The 21681-nt window shown below is 39.6% G+C and overlaps 1 protein-coding gene across 5 annotated transcripts in view; it reads right to left on the bottom strand.

Annotated features, from left to right (window-relative positions):
• TENM1 (teneurin transmembrane protein 1) overlaps positions 1-21681 on the bottom strand; it is a 448583-nt gene that overhangs the window by 309130 nt on the left and 117772 nt on the right. For 3 of the 5 annotated variants that reach the window (XM_036739968.1, XM_036739972.1, XM_036739969.1), the window contains exon 3: positions 17071-17087. The exons of the other annotated variants lie outside the window; for them this stretch is intronic. In XM_036739968.1, the coding sequence (XP_036595863.1) occupies positions 17071-17087 (17 nt within the window). The remainder of the gene's footprint in view (positions 1-17070; positions 17088-21681) is intronic. 5 annotated transcript variants of the gene reach the window in all.

Below are 21681 nucleotides of genomic sequence, written 5' to 3'. Positions count from 1 at the left end.
AGACTGTTTAGAAAAATCTGTAAATCGTATCTCTTTGAACGCTTCTGTTCTCAACTGAGAACCATACAGCATTAGAGGTATAAGGACTTTCTTCAGTGGTAATCTTGTGGAATCCCTGTTCTTACCCAGCAGATTTAAGTGATCTGTCTTAGGTCACACAAGGACTTAGTGTCAGAAGTAAGAGTGGAACTTGGGTTTCTCAACATTCAACCCAGAGCTCTTTCCATTTCACTGCTGTTGATAATCATATTGCTTCTTCATTCAGCAATTCTGGTTATAGCGGGGCTTCTTCCAATGTCCCAATGATACCCCACCTGGACATGGGAGTGATCTTGAATTGTTCAACACCACGAGAATTGAGCACAAAGTTCCAAACAGTGCAACTACCCAGGAAGGGCTTGGTCATGCACTCTTGAGCAGACTAAAGCAGGTATGCTCAAAGACAGTTTGGCTGCGAAGGGATGAATCTTTAAGCCATAGTAACTTTTGATTATCTAACTAGTTTACAGAGGGGGGTAAGATCTGTGTTGGTGGAAGGACTAGCCCACCACCTTGATGATTAAATCTCTCTGAAGTATTGTCAGATGGAATAGGTACCATTTCCCTTCCCTCTTCTATTGTAAGTGTTTCAGAAACCAGTCCTGGGACAGTTGCCACAAGGCGACAGGGCAGAAAAAGGAAGGGTGCTGTTCTAAGTGTTCAGGCCCAGTATTATGCAAAGGAAGACATTAGATGGCAGGAAACAAAAGGGGGAAATGTCCAATACAAGAGGAGGTCCATGGTCAGAAAAACATAGGACCAAAAGCAGTGGAAGGGATCTTAGAAGTCAGGGAAAATGAAGCCCATAAACCTGTGCAGAACTGGAGAGAGACTTGCTTGTGTGACACAAGAGGGAGGGATACAGACTTGAGACAGAGGACCATCAGAAGACCAGCCTTGCTATGTCCAGAGCGGCTCATCACCAGGCTAGCTGGAGAGGGATGAAACTGTCAACTAAAGCAACTCCCAAAGACAGTTGACTAAACTATGAAGGGCTTGTGATCTGTGGTAGTATGGACTCAGATCTGAGAAATTTGACCTTTCAACAGATCTTAAGACGATGCTACAAAATATGATTATAGCTCATTTTAAAAATAGATTTTATTGATATTGGTTGTTTTATATCATATGGATTTCCCCTTGTATCTCTCTTCCCAGAGACATCCCTTATAACAACAAATTAAAGATAAAAAATGAAAAAGAGGAAGCAGAGAAAAGATTTATCCAAACCTATCAACATATAGAAATAATCTAATGTTATAAGCAATGTTGCACATCTGTGGCTCCTCGATGGCATATAGTTTATTTATAAGAATAGAGGAAGGAAACATTTGTTTAGTGCCTCCTATGTGCCAGGCACTGTTCTAAACACTTTATAAATTTATCTTATTTGATCACAACAATCCTGGGAGATAAGTGCTGTTATTACCCCCACTTTATGGTTCAGGACAGTGAGGATGGGAGAGGTTAAGTAAATGATGCAGAGTCACACAGCTTGTAAGTGTCTGAAGCAGGTCTTCCTGACTCCAGGTCCAGCATATTACCTGCTATGTCATGACCACTGAAAAGTCTATCTTGCCAAAGGGCTACATGTAGACTAAGAAATACTGCTGAATGAAGACTCTGCTTAGGAGCTTCCAAATTTTGGAACTCATTTATCATTGTGAGGCAACTTTAATAAAGATAAAATTTACTTTCTTATTGCTTTTAACTTAACTTTGCAAAGATATCATAGGGAAGTAAAAGAAAGATCTGTGATTACCCCAATCAGTTATTAAACACCACATAATCAAAGGAGGTATGGTCCTAGGAATCTCAGTTTAATTTATGTTTAATGAGGTAAATTAAGTAGAACTTTGTTCACCTGTACTGCCATACTTTTGCAAGCCTAATCAGATAATTAATAAGGAATACCTAGTTCAATTGGTACATCATAATCCTTCCAAATTATAGTATAAAATGAACCATTTACTGAGCTCCACAAAACAGAAAAATTCCATGTAATATAGTATTAATATACCTACTTGAAGAAAATATTTGTCTGAATCTTAATTCTTTAAGCTTCTACATAATCCAAGGTAGAAAATTGTTCATACATTTTGGTATTTTGCCATACTTAACCCCTTCTAATACTTAAGCAGAGTCATGATAACCCAACCTCTACCAATTCTTTATGTGACAAGTGTGGAATACAGTGGGACTATCGGCTTTCTGATCTGGGTGCTAAGTCCCTTAAAAATATAACCTAAGATTGTGCTAGATTTTGTGGCTGACATCACACCATAGACTCAGATTCAAACTGCGGAACACTAAAACCCCCTGAGCTTTTCAGATGGACTACTAATGATGACCCCAGCCTACTGAATTTATAAAATATATTTTTTAAAATCCAGTTTTAAGACATTCGTCTCTATTAAATTTTGTACACTTAGACTTTATCCCAAGTTCCAATTCACTGAGAACTTTCTGGACCCCAACTCTCCAACCAGTGTTATTTCTCTTAACTTTGCATCATTAGTATATCGTGTAAACATGTCATCTATACCTTTATCCGATTCATTGATAAAAATGTTAAGAAGCACAAAGAAAGCCAAGTACAAATCCTTGAGGCTCACCAATAGAAAGTCATTCAAGATGACATAAAACCATTCGTGGACACTCCATACCTGTTCACTCAACAACTTTTGAATCTATCATATTCGATAACTGTCTAGCCCACAATTCTCCACAATGTCTTCTAGAAAAGCATGAGAGACCTGGTCACATGCTTTGCTGAAATCTGTGTAAACTACATCTTCACAAGTCCTCTGACTTACCAATGAAGTAACTCCAGCAACAAAAGCAATGAGTTTAGCCTGACATGACTTGTTCTTAATGAAAATATGATGGTTCTTTGTGATCTCTTCTTCTTTTTAAAATAACTATCCTTTTAATAACACATTCTAGGATTTTTATGTTTTCAAAAGTCAAGGTAAGGAACTCAGCATAAGATCTACCTCAATCCTTGGACTCTATAAACTGCAAAAGGTTAGTTTTCAGAGCAGGCATTTAGTCTTTTTTACTCAAGGAAACAAATTACATTTCAGGGCTTTTACTTATGGGCTCTGATGGTGTCCACTTGCATTCTCTACAGCAAAATATTCTAGGTTCACGTGCATTTCGAAAGCACCAGATACTCTTTCATGGAGGTGTGGAGTGGTAAAGATTAGATTTGAAGCCTCCCTCCCCCACAAAAGAACAATTCTATGAAGATAAAACTATTGCATAGCGTGCTTAAGAAGCACCTTTCATGTACATTTTTCAAAGCTCTTTAGAAATATTATCTGATACTTGATTCACTAGACCAACTTGCAAGCAAAACCACCTTTCAAAGCTTTCCCTTAAAGCACAAAAAATCCCACATGGGGAATAGACATTGGTGACTGGATGAAGCATCAGGATATACACATAAACTTTGCAGGGTATCTTCAAAGCCACCCCTTGAAAACTACTTTGAAATATCATGCTTCTCAATACTTCCGTCACAGTAAGTAAATATATAGGAACCTCCTTTAATGTTGTGGAAAAACCATGAGACTTGGGACCTTTGAGTCCACTGTTTGTCTCCCATTCACTTGTATTGTAAATGTGGATAAATTTCCTCCCCTCCCTCCCTTCCCTTGCCCTCTTTCCCCTCCCAAGATTAACATATCTGATTAACATGTCTGAATATGATGTGACTCATAGAATGAGCGAATCCATATATTAAAGAGCCATACTGATATAAATACTATGATCTACCTTCCTCCCTCTGTATCTATATCTCCCTATGATTTGTATGGAATCAAGGATTGAAGCAAATCTTATACTGAGTTACCTAGAAACTACTGGATTCTATACTCTATACTACTCTTTTGGAAGAACACAATGCCTTCCTTTGAAGCTCTAGAATTTCATTTGTTCTTATGTCCTTGTGAAATAAGTAGGAGAGAAAAAGAAAAAATACTTGCAAATCACACATCCCTGACTTATGGGTTTATTGTTGCATGCCATCAGCACCTTGACTTGGTAATAACGGCTCTGTCTACAGAATGCCAAAAAATCTTGTCAAGGGAGCAAGCGTATATGGCTGCTGATAAATGATACGGTCAAAGAATTTTGCTTGTTTGTTTTTTGGTTAAAAACTAGTTGACTCTCATCACCTTAACCTATACATATTGACTACTGATACATTATTACCTTCATTTGTTTCTTCTTTTCCCCATTCCCTCCTCTTTTCTTCCCCTGTGCCCATTTCCCCGTTTGGCTATTGGGCTGTTTTCCATTTTCAAAACTTCCTTGTAAGGAATAAAAGACAAAAGAATGAGCACTGAGCAAATATTCTGAAGAGAACTTTTCACTTTGAAGTAAGCATGATATGCACATCAAGTGTAGTGCCTCCATTTTATAGATAAAGAAACTGAGATGCAGAAAAATGAAGCCAGTCTACTCAGGTTCCTAGTCATTGTGCAATTAGACCCCAAATAACTGTGCTGCACGGCCCAGAAAACACACATCAGAGCACTGGGTGGCAGTTGCCTCTGCCTAACAATGACAGTGGTCCAAATGTGGAAATGGCAACTTTGTGAAATAATAAGACCCTGTGGCTGGGGAGCTTCAAACTAGATGCTATTTGTTGTATGGGCTGGAGAGGGGATTCTCCTTCAGGTATCTGAAAGAAGACAGCCTCTGAGGGCCCTTCCCTTCAGAGAGTCTGTGCTAAGTACATCATTTAATATTTAATATCTTAAAAGGAAAATAACACGAATATTGCAGCTGAAGTGAGAATACAGAGAACGAATAGGCCACAGTATTTAGAAGAGAGCTTTAAAGCAGCCAATTTTACGTTTGATTTGAGAGGCAATTGTTGTCTCCTGAGAATGTCTAAGAAAGGGCAGAAGACAAAGGAAAGAGGCAGCAAGGTGAAGTAGAAAGAATACCGCAATCAGGGTCAGGAGGCCTGACTTCAAACATTGGCTCTGCCACTAACTCGAGGCAAGTCCCTTCCCCATACTGGGCCTCAGTTTCTCTCTTTATAAAACAAGAGGGTTGGACTGAGTAGTTTCCAAGGTTTCTTCCAGCTAACGATTTGTGACGCTATGATGATAACTTACCGAGATGCAGGCAAAAATGGACAGGAAGAACTGTCAGGGGAATGAGAAAGCACAGGAAAGGTGAAGGAGACTGCTCTGGCAGCTGTGTCATCGGAAGATAGTCAGAGAACGTACTCGTGGCTGCATCTCCTGACTTGATGGATTTATCTTTCTAGTTCTCTCTAAGGAAAGGGAATTTCGGACTTATTTTTAGTGCTCTTCACATCACCCTCATGCTTCATTAGACAATCTTGCCAACTGAGCAGCAAAGATGATCCAGGTTATCCGAAACAAATGCGGGCAAGACCCAGGAAAAAACAATGTGTGATGTCTGCCTGGTTTGACTGAGTTTTTCCTAACTCAAACCACAAGCTATGTTCTAGCAATTATTTTCCCTTGTACAGGTTCATAATGACAAAATTACAATGTTAGCCTGTTTAAAAATGAGCTATGCAAGAGGTTATAACAAAACTGCAATACTGAACAATAAATTGCATTGATGTTTCAGATATTCTTAGTGGAGCGAGAAGTGACCATGCACTAGATTTCCATTATTTTGTTCAACAGTGCTTGCTAAAATGGATACCCTTGCCTGTCTCCCTCTTCAGCACTACATATTTCTTATTAGTCTGCAAACATATTTATGACACATCTTTGCCAAAGGGCAACTTCCATAGCAATGCTTTGGATCATAAATATGTGTCACATAAGCAAATTCTATAATATTGAGTCAAGCATTCTTCCTTTTCATTTGAACAAAAGCTTTTTCAGTTTATGGGATGAGAATGTTTATCAGACTCACTTCTGGGGGGCCAGAAATGCAGCTGAACCAGTAATGTCATTTTTCATTCTCTGGGTGAAAATGTGGAATGCTTGCTTAACAGAGAGCGTTAGACTCAGTTTAATAAGCAGGAACTTAATACCTACAACGTGCAAAGGCTAAGGGGGCTACAAAGATAAGTGCCCCTGCAGGGTTCCTCTGCTCTCAAGGCACTTACCCTCTTAAAAAGCCCAGGTGTCAAACTCAAACAGAAATGGATCCCTGCAGGCTGCATATTGACTCAGAAAACCACAAAGCAACAATATCTGTTTTGTTATTTTTATTTATTTTGTTAAATATTTCTCACTTACATTTTAAGCTGGTTCTGCAGCCCCAGGAAGTTCTGCATGAGTGTTTAAGCATGGCACCTCCGTATATACAGAGGACATAAGAGACTGGGTGTGAATATGCATACTAAAGGTGCTAACATTTTGTTAGGAAAGTCTGAGGAAGACAAGGCTCCCTTTGAGCTGGAGAGGAATCAACAGAGGCTTCACCGAAGAGGTGGAGCATGATCTAGGCCTTGAAGGATGGGTAGGATTTTAACCGAAAGAAAGTTAGCAGAGGGCACTTCAGAGATAGGCAAAAGCATGGAAGAAAGCAAGCACACTGTGTATTCAAGCTGTTTGTCTAAAGCATGGGGTATAATGAGGGTGAGCAGCTTCAAACGAGCCTAGAAAGGTATGGGCTGCATGCTCAAAGAAAAAGTTTTAAATGCATCAATCCAATGATTTTTTAAAAACTGTAATAGTTAGCTAAATATTAAAATTCTGATTTATGTATACCATATTTATATGAGTCCTTTGAAAGGGCCTCACATCCATTTTTTTTATTGGTTAAAGACTCCTGAAACATGCCAGATGTGTGACCTTGGACAAGTCATTGGTCGTCTCAGAGTTTGAAGGCAGCCCTCTAAGACAGAGAGTTAGAGAGGAGATGGTGAGCTACACTGGCAAGGGCTTCCTCATCGGGAAGTTCCGGATCCCCAAGAAATCACAGGTCCAGTCCTGATCTCTATCATATTTCACATTTGATCCTCCCGATATGCATTTAATGAAGGCAAGATGAGTGGCATTATCCCCATTTACAAGGAAGGAATCTGAGGTTTAAGAGGGTTTAAATGCTTGGCTAGTAACTGCTAAAATCCCAGTCTCCTAATCTCTCTCCAGCACTTTCCCCTTTCTATGTCAGTGCTTCCTGAACCATGAAGTTACCCTAAAGCAGCTTACTTATCCAGAAAACAATTTGGCTGGATTTTGTCAACAAGTGATTTTAAATATTTCTTTAAAAACATATCTCCTGAATTATATTAGAAATCAGTATATTCATCTTTTAAAACTACAATTAGTCTTTGAAAATATCAAAAAATATAAAGTACAGCAGTTGTCTTTATACTCTTTCATAGAGATAAACTATTACTGATATCATACTTAAAGACAAGCATGACAAAATGGTTACCTCACTTGCATCTCTTTACTGTGTTACATAGCAACTTTAACAATTTACATTTGGGTAATCTATAGGAATATGCCAAAGTAAAGTTACCTGAACGAGTTCCTTTAGAATTTATCATCAAATATGTCATCAGACTAAGGGACAGATATGAGTAAACATCTATTTATTGAAGAAAATAAAAACAAAGTGATATGAATACAGGAAAGGATGTGATTCATTTGAAATACTAGTTAACATGTATCTTCACTCTTCCTCCTATTTTTTAACAGAAGCTTTTATTTTCTCTTTATTTAACAGCAATGGATTACTCATTTTCAGACAAAACAGGCTGACATCTATGAGAATAGTCTTACCTAATGCTCCAGGAGCTGGCAGACTTGGATGTTGCCTTCAACGATTCAAGCAGCCAGTAGAAGTAACTTCACCTAAGCTGATAAATCTGACATTCTGTACAACAAAAAGAGCTGTCTGTCATTGTCCTGAAATTTGTTAGGGGCCACTGTAAACACTGAATAAATCTCAGAAATTTGGGGCAATTCATGTTGATCAATGAATGAACAAAGAAAGGAAAATCTTAAAAAGTCAACAATTTTGATGGGATGGCTTGATTGTTTACTATTTTGTGATAGGATACTGTTAGCATTTTCATGCCTATTAGTAAAGGAGTATTTCGTTCATTATCTCAAATAAGAGAAACTAAAACCCACATCTGCCTCATCACTCCCTTTGAGGTTTTCATTCTAAAAACAAATCATTGGCTTGCTTGGCATATAAAACCAAGGGGACCACAGCTAGAGAAGTGTAATTGTCAATTTGCTCTTCATAACAGAAAACTCCACTGTATGATTTTAGAGGAAGGCTACATTTAATCGACCGATAAACTAATACATAAACATAATAGATGGAACAAATGAAAGTCACCAACATTGCCATCTGTTTGAGTGCTCCACTGGGTATCTGTGTGATAAAGTATTTTTTTAAAAATGGAGATTCAATCATATTCTAAGTGGAGCCCTAATCTACCTGGACATTTTGGAGGTTGGATTAAGACCGTTCTTTCTATTAATAAAAACAAAGCACTGCTGACTGACTTTGTCTTGTTTTTCCTGATAGTTTCCATTTTTTTCCAGGGGTATTCCCATGTGATTTCTTTTGTTATACATGGAGGCAACCTGACCATTTTAAAAAAGAATAATCCAAGAGGGAAATGTCCCCAGGAGACATTTCAGGAGATAGACTGTCAATGGTACACCTGACTAATTTCCATGAGCGGTCCAAAGCCATAGCTATATGATACCAACCATCTGGACAAAGAGTGACAAATTCAGTTAATCATCTGGATTTTTGCCTATATAACACCAAACAGCTGGATAGCAGAAAACATCTGGGTGATTGATTCATCCAGATGCTTGGCAATGTATATTCAGAGCCTGAATGTAATATATTGCTTTAGTATTATTCACTCTGAAATGGTGGATGGCTAACGTAGCTGTCACCTGTTCTTGCATTCAAATTTCAGGGTAATATGTTATTGTACTATTATTTTTGAGATGTCAATAGGTTACAGAGAGCTTATCATTTTATACATTTTCATTATTCTCACTGTTTTTAAAAATTAGCTCTTGTCTTCTAAGTTATTAAAAGGTTGGTAAATATCACTTTTGAATACTAGGAACCGTATCTATATAATATGAAATAAAATCATTGTAACAAATATATAAGGAAGTACCAAGGGAAGCTTACATTTTCATCTGACTCTAACCAACAAAATATTTTTAATGAGTGCATATCTATTAAAAGAAGCCTCAAGATGCTGTAATAATTATTCATTTTCTAGAATTGTTTCTCCATGAAGCTTTATGCTTCTATGGGGATCTGAATGTTGATGTTTTGTGACGGCTGCATTGACTATTAAGAAGCGATTTGGCTGACATCGTGGGCCTTTTGTTGCCAGTTTTAATTGGATTGTTCATCAAGCAGCAACTCCCCGGTTAACTGCAAAAATTACAGGCCAACGTCAGTTTACAGTAATGACTGTTTAATGATTTTCGACTGTCAGTATGCAAGCATCGTATGGATATATGCATGATTAGTTTCATATCCAGACCCGTAATTAAATAATTGAAGCCTAAAGTGAATAGAATATCAAACAGGAAGCCATTGTTAATAAAGACTCAGAAGCTAATCAAAATATTGATTAACAATTAAAAGTCAATATTTTGAGTTCATGTGGTATTAGTCCAGTTATGATGTCTTAGAAAAGATTTGTATTAAATTCTCTTCCCACTAAATTTAAAGATATGCGTTTTTTTGACAGAGTAAGACCTTAAAGTTTTCAGACAATAACTTATTTTTAGTCTTTGCCTATCTGCCTGTTAGAAAATGAAATTAACTATTAGTTAATTTTAAAGAAAATATTAAAGATTTTTCATTTTAGGTCACACACTTATGTGTGAATAGGTCTGTATATATACTACATACATTTAAATATATAAAGTTTACCTACCTCCTAAAGGGAAAATTTTGGTAAATTGCTAAACTTCTGGTCATTATTTTCAATGATACTTTAGAGATGTTAAAAACTCTCAAGCAAATTGTTAGAAGAATAACATTTTATTCAATATCATTTCACTAAAGAGTTATTAAGTACCTACTATGTGTAAATGGATAGGTAGCACTGCGGTGCAGATTAAGAGTTGACATTGGAGTGGAGAAAACTTCCCAGGTTCAGTCCCACTGCAATACATACTGTGACTATGGGCAAGTCCCTTACTCTCTCACTGCCCCAGGAAACTCTGTATGACTTTAAGTTGCAATGAGTAAATCATTTAGTAATTCAATGAGTAACTCATTTAGATTAATCTGTGTATGTGTTTATGTGTTTGTGTGTATATACTTATCTACCTGTAGTTTTCTAAACTGATTAAATCACAGGTACAGATCCACTCCCCCCTCCCCACCAAAACAAGCAAAAAACTTTACCAGGGACTATGTGTAAAACAACGTGTATATTACAATCCCTGAGTATGAGAGCAGGATCAGAGTGAGCCCAAAGATCCAAAGACTGAGAGCTGGAAGGTCCTCTTAGTTCACATAGTTCAACCCCTTCATTTTCCGGTTGAGGAAACTGCCAAGACGAGAGACACATAACAAATGACAGGGGCAGGATTTGAACTCAGGCCCTTCTGACTCCAATCCAATGCCTTTACCACTCTACCACATCCTCTGTTTACTTAGGGATTCCAAGGCTACAAATATTGAGAACACACATGGGGGCCCAGAAAGTATCCTACCATGCTCTTAAAGACTGAGCTTGGGTCTGGCCTTCAACTAGGTTAGTCACAGGACTCACAGTGAAATGGTTTCTAAAACCAAGCCTTCATGCTAGCTGACTGACTAGGTACAAAGCACAGGATCAAAGCAAATGGTTAGTTGTGTTTGCCTTGACCTCTAATGCTCCCTCACCCTTGATTACTAAAGACCTGTTTCCTTCCTGTTATAACAGCCCACCTAGGCTAGCCACATTATACGTTGACCAAGCATCTGACACCTGAGCTGTTTGGAGGCTGGATTGCCATTGAGCAAGGCCAAGTCCTTCAGGTCATAAGCTGTCAGAACACAGGAACCCTAAAGGTTTACTTTTCTGGGTCCAATGCACAGTATATCTAGGCTCCACTGTAAGTTGAAGGTATGGCTCCTTTCCTTCAAATATTACTTTCCCCCTTTACCTCCATGGCATGTAATTCACAGTAAAGAATTTTCTCCATCAACCACTCAGAGTAGGCCATACCAACCAAGCCAGTGCCATTATCCAATCGCATTTATGTCCCATATATGTCATTTATGTCTCACTATAGTGAGCTTTGGCAAAACTTTCTCTATCCTAAAAGAGGATGTGACAGTGAGATAGCACTGTATGTTCACAGACAGGCTATGTGAGGTGCAATTACCTAATAGGTCTATGCACAAATGGGAAACTTGAGTTCACCAAAAAGCGGTTCCTTTAAATTAAACAAAACAACTTTCCTATCTCTTACTTATTCTCAAATCTTCACCAACATCCTGCAAAGAAAGCCTTTCCTATGAACAAATGAGATTTCTAATACTTGGCACGTTCTAGCGTGGGCTCATAGTTACCCTAAGCCTACAACTGAGCTATTACAGGAGAAGAGGAGACCTTGGGAGTGCTTCCAGAGACCCCTCAATGATGAGCCACTTATCTCATAGTGAAGAAGCCAGTAGAGTAAGGAATGAAGGAGATGGCAACTGTTAGCTTCACAGAGGAGGTCTAGAAGATGGGACTTCTGTAGCCAAAACATACCTTGGATCAGGAACATATACAGCTTTAAGAAACTTATTTGGTACTTTGGGTAACATGGAAATGATGCCCACATGAACACAAAAATAATAACAATCATTCAGCTCTGCCATATGCCTCAGGAGAGGAGATTTACATATGCTGGGGATGAACTCCTTGGGAGGAGAACTACTGGGCATAAAACAAGGAGATTTTAAAAACCTCAGCACTATCCAAAACAGACCATAGTGTCCATAGTAGCAAAGAACTAGAAACACAGTGGATTCATATCAACTGGGGAATAGCTGTACAAATTGTGGTAGGTCAGTGTAATAGATTCTTTTTACTCAATTAGAAATAGCAAACATGAAGAATTCAACCATGGGCAGATTTGTATGAACTAATGGAGAACATAGTGAAGTAGGAGCAGAAAACATAAACAATGTATACAATTACTTAACAATATAAATGAAAAAGTCATTTAAAGGAAGCCAAACTCTAAAAAACCAAAAATAAAAACCTTAATAACGATCTTAGAGAAGATGATGAAACCTATTTCCTCCCCTTGACAGGAGGGCTGTAGGAACTCAAAGACACAAAATACCCTTTAATTGTGGATATTTTTTGAGACTGTTCTGGCCTTTGCATTATTCTCTACATACTCTCAACTGATGACCTCTTCCATTCCAATGGGTTTGATATCTCTTCAGATCTCTATATCCAGCTATCGGCTCTCCCCTGAGCTCAGTTTGCACATCTCCAGCTACCTACTGGACATTTCCAATTGAGTACCCTGCAGACATCTCAAAATTGGCAGGTCCAAAACAGAAATTATTATCTTTGCTCCCTGACCCTCTTCTGAATTTCCTGATTACTGTCAAGGGCAGTATAATCCTTTCAGTCACTCAGATTAGAAACGACAGATTAATCATTGGCTCCTCAATCCCTACTCCCCCCTCCAACCCCAGATGCAGTTGTAAAATCTTGTCAATCATACTTCTATAGCACCGCTAACATTCCCCTCTTTCTACTCATGACGCTATCACTCTAGGTGAGGCCTTCATCACCTTTCATCTGGATCACAGCAACTGCCTCCAAATTGGTCTCCCTTCCTCAAATCTCTCCCCTCCCCAACTTGTCCTGTACATAACTGTCAAAGTGGTTTTCCTATAGCATGGAGCTGACTATGTCACAGCTCTGCTCGATAAACTCCGGTGGCTTTCTATTGCCTTCCCAGCTTAGCACACACAAGGCCCTTCACACACCCTACTGTCCAGTCAAAGCCATCTTTTATTTCCAAGTCTTTGTACTGGCTATTGCCCATGCCTGGAAGAGAGTCCCTCCTTATCTCCACCTCTCAGAACCCCTAGTTTCCTTTAAAGCTCAGCCCAGTTATCACGTCCATCTTGTATGAGGTCTTTCCTGATTATCCTCCTCCTCCCCATTATCTTTGATTTATTTTATATATACTTATATATGCACATACAATATCCCCCAACAGAACATCAAGTCTTTGTGGGAAGGGGCTATTTCATGCTTATCCTGGCACATCACAGCCTCTCCATAAATGCTTGTTGACTGATTAAAAACATAGGCAGACAAAGATCACTTTATTGGTTATTTCTGCTCAAGTCACAAGACAAGATGTACATACGTAGGGGTATGTGTGTGTGTGTGTGTGTGTGTGTGTTGGGGACAGGAGGATAATTCAAAACAGACTGTGATGTCAAAAAAAACCCAACAACAATAAAAGCAATTTCCCTCCCTCTCTCCAATGTGAAAGGGTGATTGAGACAGAAAAAAGTGGGAGAATGAAAAGGCTCTATTCCAGATGATATGAAGGACTGAGTGGCCCACAAAGGACAAGGGGTCACTGACTGATGGAATAAGAATGGGGTATGGCAGTGGTGATCAAAGAGCATGTTGATTCTTCCTCTTTTATCATATTTAAAGCTCAAGCTTCCATGTCAGTTAATGTCCAGATTTCCATAAGCTCTCATTCAGAAATCTCATTAATTTATCTTTATGGTTCTATTCTCAAAGCTAACTGTTTAACTAAGAGGTTCTGTACTTGTAAGTTACTGACATTGGTAAGTGGAAGTCTATTTGCATTTCCAGAAACATGCTTGAATGTTCTACTTCCTGCATTTCACACCAGGGAGACCAGGCACAGTGAATGTTTTCATGCGGTGATGCCTCTGATTAAGGCAAGAGGCCTTAATTAGTCTTTAGATTAGAAGTATAAATAAAAGCACAATTAATGAAATTTCAACTTGATTTTCCCTCCTATGAGACAGCATTCCATGAACACAAACTGAATTTTGGTGAAATAAAAGTAATAGTAGCTTTCGTTCATATATTACTTTACAATTTACAGAGTATACTGATTTTGTTAAGTCGTTCGATCCTTACAACAATATTATGAGCTGACGAAGGGTGGATATTATTGCTCTCATCCTAGAGATCAAGAAAGTAAAACTCTCAGGTAACAAGTGGCACTTCAGTCTGACTCTAGTGACCTTTTCGTGAACCATTTGTGTCACACTATTCATCTTCTGATTATGAATCTGGCTGGCTTTGTGAATAGTGTCAGACTTGGCCCTCAGGACGACCTGGCTTCAAATTCTGCTGCTGCTAACACTTACTAGCCATGAGACTCTGGGCAGGTCAAGTCACTTCTCAGGGTCTCTGGATTTTCATCCATAAAATGGAAATCAAAACATCCCTTACCTTACAAGGTTTCTCTGAGGCTCAAATGAGAAAGTTTCCATTGAAAACACTGGATTATATGTGATGTTACTGTGGAAGCCCATGGATACCTTGGATTTTTAAAGCATTTTTTCCCACATTGGAAAGGAATGTTTGTATGCTCATGCGGTCATAGCACAGGGAGAGCTATAATGGAGACAGACTCATTGAGGCAGAAGCCTACATCATGCAGCAAAGCAACAGGCCCTATATTTCATGCCATGAAAAATGGCTCCTCCTGCATGCCAAAGTCCCATTAACTTCCAAAAGAAACCAAGAGGATGAAGAGGTCAAGGTCAGTTCACCCAGAGCTAGACTTGAAGCCCAGTATAAAATGCCACGACTGCTTTAAATTCAGGGCAGTCACATAGTCGGAACTGAGTATTAGCTATCCACCCACTAGTGCTGGGCACATCTTCAAAGTGAATGGTTCAAGGGTCCATGGCAAAATACAATGGCCTATATATAAGAGTGATACGAACGGGTGGAATATGGACAGAATTCAGAAAAACATGGTATCTTCCAGGTAAGTGAAGGGCCTTCACTTACTAAGATGAATACAAGTCTGCTATCAGTGCAGAATAATATCCACATTGGATAAAAAGAAACATAACATAACTTAATTAACTGAAATTCATTGAGGAAAAGCCAGTCTGAATTAGAGAAAAGTCCAAATTATAGTTTCCAAATAAAAATAATAACAACTCACAAAAACACAGGTTGCTTTTAAGTATACGAGCTAACAAGCTGAGCTAACGAAGAATTGCTCACCAAAGATCCCTAGAGAACCCGCTTTAATGGACAAAACCCAACTTCCAATTAAAATATCAATTATTTGCATTACCAGCGTGCTTCTAAAGTGCTTGAAAATGATTTGCTCCCTTAAGTAGGTTACATAGGTCCCTTCAAATTGTGTTTACTGCTTTTCTTTTTCACTCACAGTCTGAAGGTCAGCTTAGCCAAATCCTAACCAAATTGTCACAAATTCCAATTCAGTGTGGTCCCAATTAGTGAGGATTCAAAATCAACCATAAATCAGCTCCTTAAATGGTATATGGAGGGCATTCCCATGAAAGGAGAGGAAAAAGCATACAAAGGCATACACACATGCTCTTCAGTGTGGATGGGAAACAGAAAACAAAAGGCATTACAGGAAAGACGTGCTATTCTTAACTGAGAAATCATTTTATTGTGGATCAAGACTCGATAAAATTCAGAGTATATAGAAATATTTCCACAAGAGTGGTTACACTTATAACTGCATATTAGTTATTTCACCAAGATAACTCTCTTGCCCCTTATCACCCCTCACCTGGACTACTTGTAAGAGTCTTGTAATTTATCCCCCAGCTTTTATTTCCCTTCCTGATCTAATTCATCCTCCACACAGCTGCCCAAGTGATTTTCTTAATGTAAAGGACAGACAAGATTATGCCCTTATTCAAGAGATAATGGCTGCCTTTTGCCATAGGGCCAAAGAGAAACTTCTCTGTTTGGCATTTCAAGCCCTTCCTACCCCTCCAGTCTTCTTATCCATTCTTCCCTTCTATGTGTTCTTTGGCCAAGAGACATTGGCCTACTTGCTGTTCCTCACACAGGATGATCCATCTCCTGCCTCAGTGTTTTCGCAAGGTCTGTCTCCCAAGTACAGAATGCTTTCCCTTCTAACCTTTACCTCTTACAGTCCCTTGTTTTCCATCAAGACAGCTCATACACCACCTTCAATGAGTCTTTCCTGGTGCTCCCAGTTGCCAGTGTCTTTTCCAAGGCTAACTCATGTCTATTTTGGGTATATTCTGTTAGCCTGAGATGTGAATAGCTTCTTGAGACCACAAACTGTTTGATTATTTTTGTATCTCCAGAACATTACAATAGTACCTGGCACATAGTAGGTGCTTACAGAATGTTCGTTCACTGATTTTTTTAGTTTCTCATGAGAGAAGGTGATGTGCCTTTAGTTTGTTTCAGGGCCAGTAGACAATGCTTTTACATCCTGAGTATTTGAGGCTACAAGCCTACTTTTTATTGAATGAGCCTTCATAAGATTTCGTGGCTTTAAGCTGCCTTAGGTGAACTCATTCTTCATCAAGAAGTATAATTCTATGAGCTGCCTAACTATATGGCCAAAACACTGAACTTCTTTGACATGCTCTGAGGCCAGGTGTGGCTTACTAGTTAGACAGTTGGCTTCTAAATCAGGAAGAACTGGGATTGTATCCTGCCTCTGAGGCAGTGGTTGCATGACCCTGGGCAAGTCACTTGACTTTCCTGCTGCAGGCAACTCTACAAAGCTATAAAAAATGCAGAACAGTTCCCCATATGCAATGGTGGTAAAAACAACCAGAAGCAAACAGGAACGGGGTGGCAGAAGTTCTCCAGCTGGAGCTTAGACAGATGAGGCCCAGGACTTTGCTAATCCATGCCAATGATACTATAATGAGGGTAAACAACAGCAGAAGTGGACAGCCAAGACTCCTTAGAGGCATCAGAGAAGGGGTAAAGGAAGCATAAACACCTGCTACCATTCAGGAAATCATAGACCTAGAGCTGCAAAGACCTCTTACCCCTCGAGCTCAACACTCATTTTGCAGATGAAAAACCTGAAGTGGAGAGAGCTCTAATGACTTGCTCAGGGTCACACATATAATAATCCTGAGGCCAGATTTGAACTCATCTTACTTTGAACTCTACACCTAGCATGCTCATCCACTGCTTACTTAACATGAGGCTCTGTATGCAGTGGGGAAGGATGGACAAAGGCTCTAAAGAATACTTGTATATGTCCAGATTTTCTTCATGTTGACCTTGACCTTGGTAGCCAAGACAGAAGAGAAGTAACCTGGGAGGCAGGTAGATGGCTAAGTGGATAGATCACTGAGCCTGGAGTTAAGAAGACCTGAGTTCAAATCCGGCCTCAGGCTTGTGTGACCCTGGGTAAATCACTTTACCTCTCTTTGTCTTGATCCACTGGAGAAGGAAATGGCAAACCATTCCAGAATATTTGCTAAGAAAACCATGGGGTCTATGGGGTCATGAAGAGTTGGACATGACTGAATAGCAACAACAAAAGCTGGGAGGCAGGTACCCACGGGAGAACTTTACTAGGTACATCTTGGTACTGAAGGAATTTTTCCTCTGCTGGTTATTCACGTTATTCATACCTTACCCTGCTCCAGCTTGTAAGCCCAAGCCTTTAGGTTTGCCCTATCCCTCCTAACTGATCTTCAGATGGGCATGACAAATCTCTGTTAACCTTCTGTCTTCCTGATTTCATTTAGGAGTCAGCCGAGATCCTGATCTCCTTGGTTATGTGACTATAAGTCCTTAGTGCTCCCTTTGCTGGGTGGTTTGGTTTGGATTTACTGGGCTTTTCTCTGGATCTGATCCCTCTAGGGAGAGATATACATGCATGCAAACACACACATACATCTGTGCATATAAACACACACACACACACACACACACACATATATATATATATATATACACACACACACACACACACATATATTTAAAGAGTTAAATCAGACTCATGATCCAACCTCTCCATCTAATCCAGACCCAGTGCTCTCTGCATCACATCACATGGCCTCCAGGGTTTGCAAACATGGACAAGCACCATGATCTCCCACCATGACTCCTCAGCCCCTTCTACTCTGGCTGCCAACCTTTCTACTCACTTGCAACTAAGATTTCTCCCCTTCTTCTCTCCTCCTTGCCTTCCCCTCCCCAAGGTTACCAACTGTTTCCTAAACACTAAATCCAATGATCTTTTGGCTTCCTTCATCTTGCTGCTATTTTTGATCCGGTTTGGATATTGTATACTTGCTCTTCTTCTGCCTTTTGTGACACTGCTTTCTCTTGGTTTTCTTCATACTTGTCTGACCATATCTCAGCTTCCTTGGCAGGATCATCACCCTGTTCTCAAATGTAGGGGTCTCCCAAAGTACTGTTGAGCACTGTCACATCTACACACACTCTCTCAGTAATTTCATTGACCCCCCAAGGGCAAATAACTCATTTCTCTGGGTCTCAGTTTCCCCCTTTTACGCCAAAAACAGAGCAATTTCATTGCAAGAATGAGCTATGCTCAAAAACAGGCTCAATTTTCTCTCTTGCAGCTTCTCTTACTAATACATTCTTTGAGCAACTGTTGCCTACCTGTATTACCCCCGGTTTTTGATGACCCTACACAGCAGCAATGCTTTTCTTAAAGCCTATGTCAAGAATCAATTATCCCTATTAAAGATCATTTCTAAATCTCAACATATAGCCTTAATCTCTCTACTGAATGTCAGTCCTATATTTCCAACTTCCTACCAGGCACCCCCATCTGAACATCCTGTAGGCATCTCAAGCCAAGAGGTCCAAGGCAGAACTCTTTTATCTCCTCCCAAACCGTGTTCTGCTCCAAAATTCCATCTTTTGTTGATGATGATGTTTCATCATCCTTCTAGTTGCCTCGGTTCTCAGCCTCAGTTATCCTTGATTCTTTTCTCTCTTTCATCCCATTTCTAATACCCAACCAATTTTCCAATCTTGCCAATCCTATTGACACAATATCTTTCAAATCAACCTCCTTTTCTCCACTCACATGGCCTCCACGCTTCAGTTCAGGTCCTTATTACTTCTTTCCTCAACTACTGCAATAGACCTCTGATTGGTCTCTTTGCTCCTTGTCTCTTTCCTTTCTAAATCATCCTCAGTACACTGGCCATGGTAACATTCCTAAAACAGGTTTCTATTGCTTCCTACTCAAAACTCTTCAGTGGCTCCCTAATACCTCTAGTATAAAATACAGACTTCTCAGTCTGACATCTAGTGAGGACAGCTCAAAATATCTGGTTTCAGCTTAATTTTCAAGACTTATTTTATCTTACTACACCTTCACTCACCCTGTACTCCAACCAAACTGTATTTCTTTCATACATACTTTGGACTCACTCATCTGTGTACATGGTATATGGCCCCAGTAGAACATATGCTCCCTGAAGGCATGGGACTATTTCATTTTTGCTGGTGTATCCTCCTTACCTGGTATAACTCTTTACATGGAGTAGAGATTAATATATGCTTGGGTTTAAAAGATATATAGTACCCCTCAAACATTCATATTCCTAGTTTCTGTAAATAGGTTCTTCTGGGTATGGTGGCAAAGCCCTGTAATCCCCGATACTAGGAGATCAGTTGAGCTCCAAAGTTCTGAGCTACAGTGTGGTAAGCTGATCAGGTGTCCACACTAAAGCTAGCACCAAAGTGGTGAGGCACTGGGAACAGGAAGCAAGAAGATTGCCTAAAGGTGGGTGAACCAATCTAGGTTGGAGATGGAATAAGGCTCCTATAGGGGTCAGGCCTCATTTCTTACCTCACTGCACTACTCTGAAACATTTCTGACTTCTCCACCATGCCCCCAGGAAGCTCATTAAGGAAAACCTCATCATCCCACAAGATCTCATCAACCTTGCTACTCTACCTCATCACTGTGCTCTGCCCCTCTTATCGAAGGGTGGAGCTCTGAACTTCCATATCTCCATGTAAGAAGAAAGCCCAGATCAGAACTTCCCATTTCTCATGTGGCTATACTAGGACACGTCTGACTTCTGCCCCATGCCCCCACATTGGTTACACTGCTGGCCTTGCCCTGGCCCTTCCCCTCACACCTCCCTGCTTTTTAGTTTCTTTTTGTGTGTTGTCTTCCCCACTTAGATTGTAAACTCCTTCACAGCCAGAAATATCTTCACTTATATTTGTATCCCTCGCACTTAGAACATGTCTGATGCATAAATGTTTATTGAATGACTGAGTGGCCATTCCACTTCCAGCCTAGGTGAGACTCAGCTAAAAAAAATGCTTCAGATTTATTCCTCTGTAAATCTCTAGTATTTTGGAGTTTGATGAAGAAGTTGGGGTCTTAACTTGGACTTCTTTATTTTCACAGCTTTTGATCAAATCTTTATATTTCTTCATTGGAAAGTCTTTCTATTAAAAAACCAGTTGTTCACAGGGTAACATGATATGTATTTGATTTCCAATACCTTTCCTGCAGATGTTCAGCATGCTGATAACATTTGGACAGCGCTCTGGCTGCATGGCTTCTGGTAATGATGTACAATGGCTCTCATGTCCCTTAAAACTGTTTCATATTTATTTGAGCAATAAAGTTCCTTTTTTCCCTGCTTTGTTTGGGGGAATACACATTTCCAACGATTTGTCAAAGAAGAGGCAGTTTGGGAGGCACATTTCATGTTTTCAAATCTTTTGTTCTTTAGTTGTCTCTCCTTACTACAGTGTTTCTTTTTACCACACTTCCCATCTGGCCCATTTTGGCCACATGCATAGCTAGCAGGAATGAATCTTTCTTCTCCCAGTCTTATCTCTGCTACTTCTAATGTCATGTCAAAAATAATTATAACACTTCTAGTACTTTCAGTGCTTCCCACTAACAAAAGTTTTCCGCACTTTTTTCTTTACATACAAATTTTCTGTGCTCTGTGACTTTACTCTTTAAACAAAAAAAAAATCCAGAAAGGGTCTTAAGGTATTCTGAATTTCACCAACTAGTGAGTACAATAATTTGAAAAGGGAGTTTTAGAAATTGAGCGAGTGGTGAGTTGCATCCAATAGGATGCAAATAAGTCTGATGAGCAAACCCCAATGTTATTCACTTGGCCCTATAGATGATGGCCCCAAAACCCTACAAAAATTAAATCACCTTTTCAAACTTTTCCCCAACATTACATTTCTCAACTTAGCTTGCTTTGAAATATTTCAGATTAAAATTACTACTCTTTTAGGACTGAAGTGTTTTATATGCATAAATGAAAAGAGTACCTTTCATTTGGACAGCATAATCGAATTTGCCCACTAGAAATAGAATTCTGGGGGGCGGAGCCAAGATGGCAGCGGGAAAGCAGGGACTAGCGTGAGCTCCGTACCGAGTCCCTCCAAAAACCTATAAAAATGGCTCTGAACCAATTCTAGAATGGCAGAACCCACAAAACAGCAGAGGGAAGCAGGGATCCAGCCCAGGACAGCCTGGATGGTCTGTGGGTGAGGTCTATCCCACACGGAGCTGGGAACGGAGTGGAGCAGAAGCCCAGCCTGAGCGGCATGGATCAACGAGACCAGGAGACGGTCGGAGGGGGCCCTAGCACCCTGAATCAGTGAGCTGCGGCAGTTACCAGACTTCTCAACCCACAAACATCAAAGAC

Source organism: Trichosurus vulpecula, chromosome X (genome assembly GCF_011100635.1).
Source record: "Trichosurus vulpecula isolate mTriVul1 chromosome X, mTriVul1.pri, whole genome shotgun sequence".
Lineage (NCBI taxonomy): Eukaryota > Metazoa > Chordata > Mammalia > Diprotodontia > Phalangeridae > Trichosurus > Trichosurus vulpecula.
Note: the sequence above shows the minus strand (reverse complement) of the source record. Positions and strands in the feature narration are given on the sequence as shown.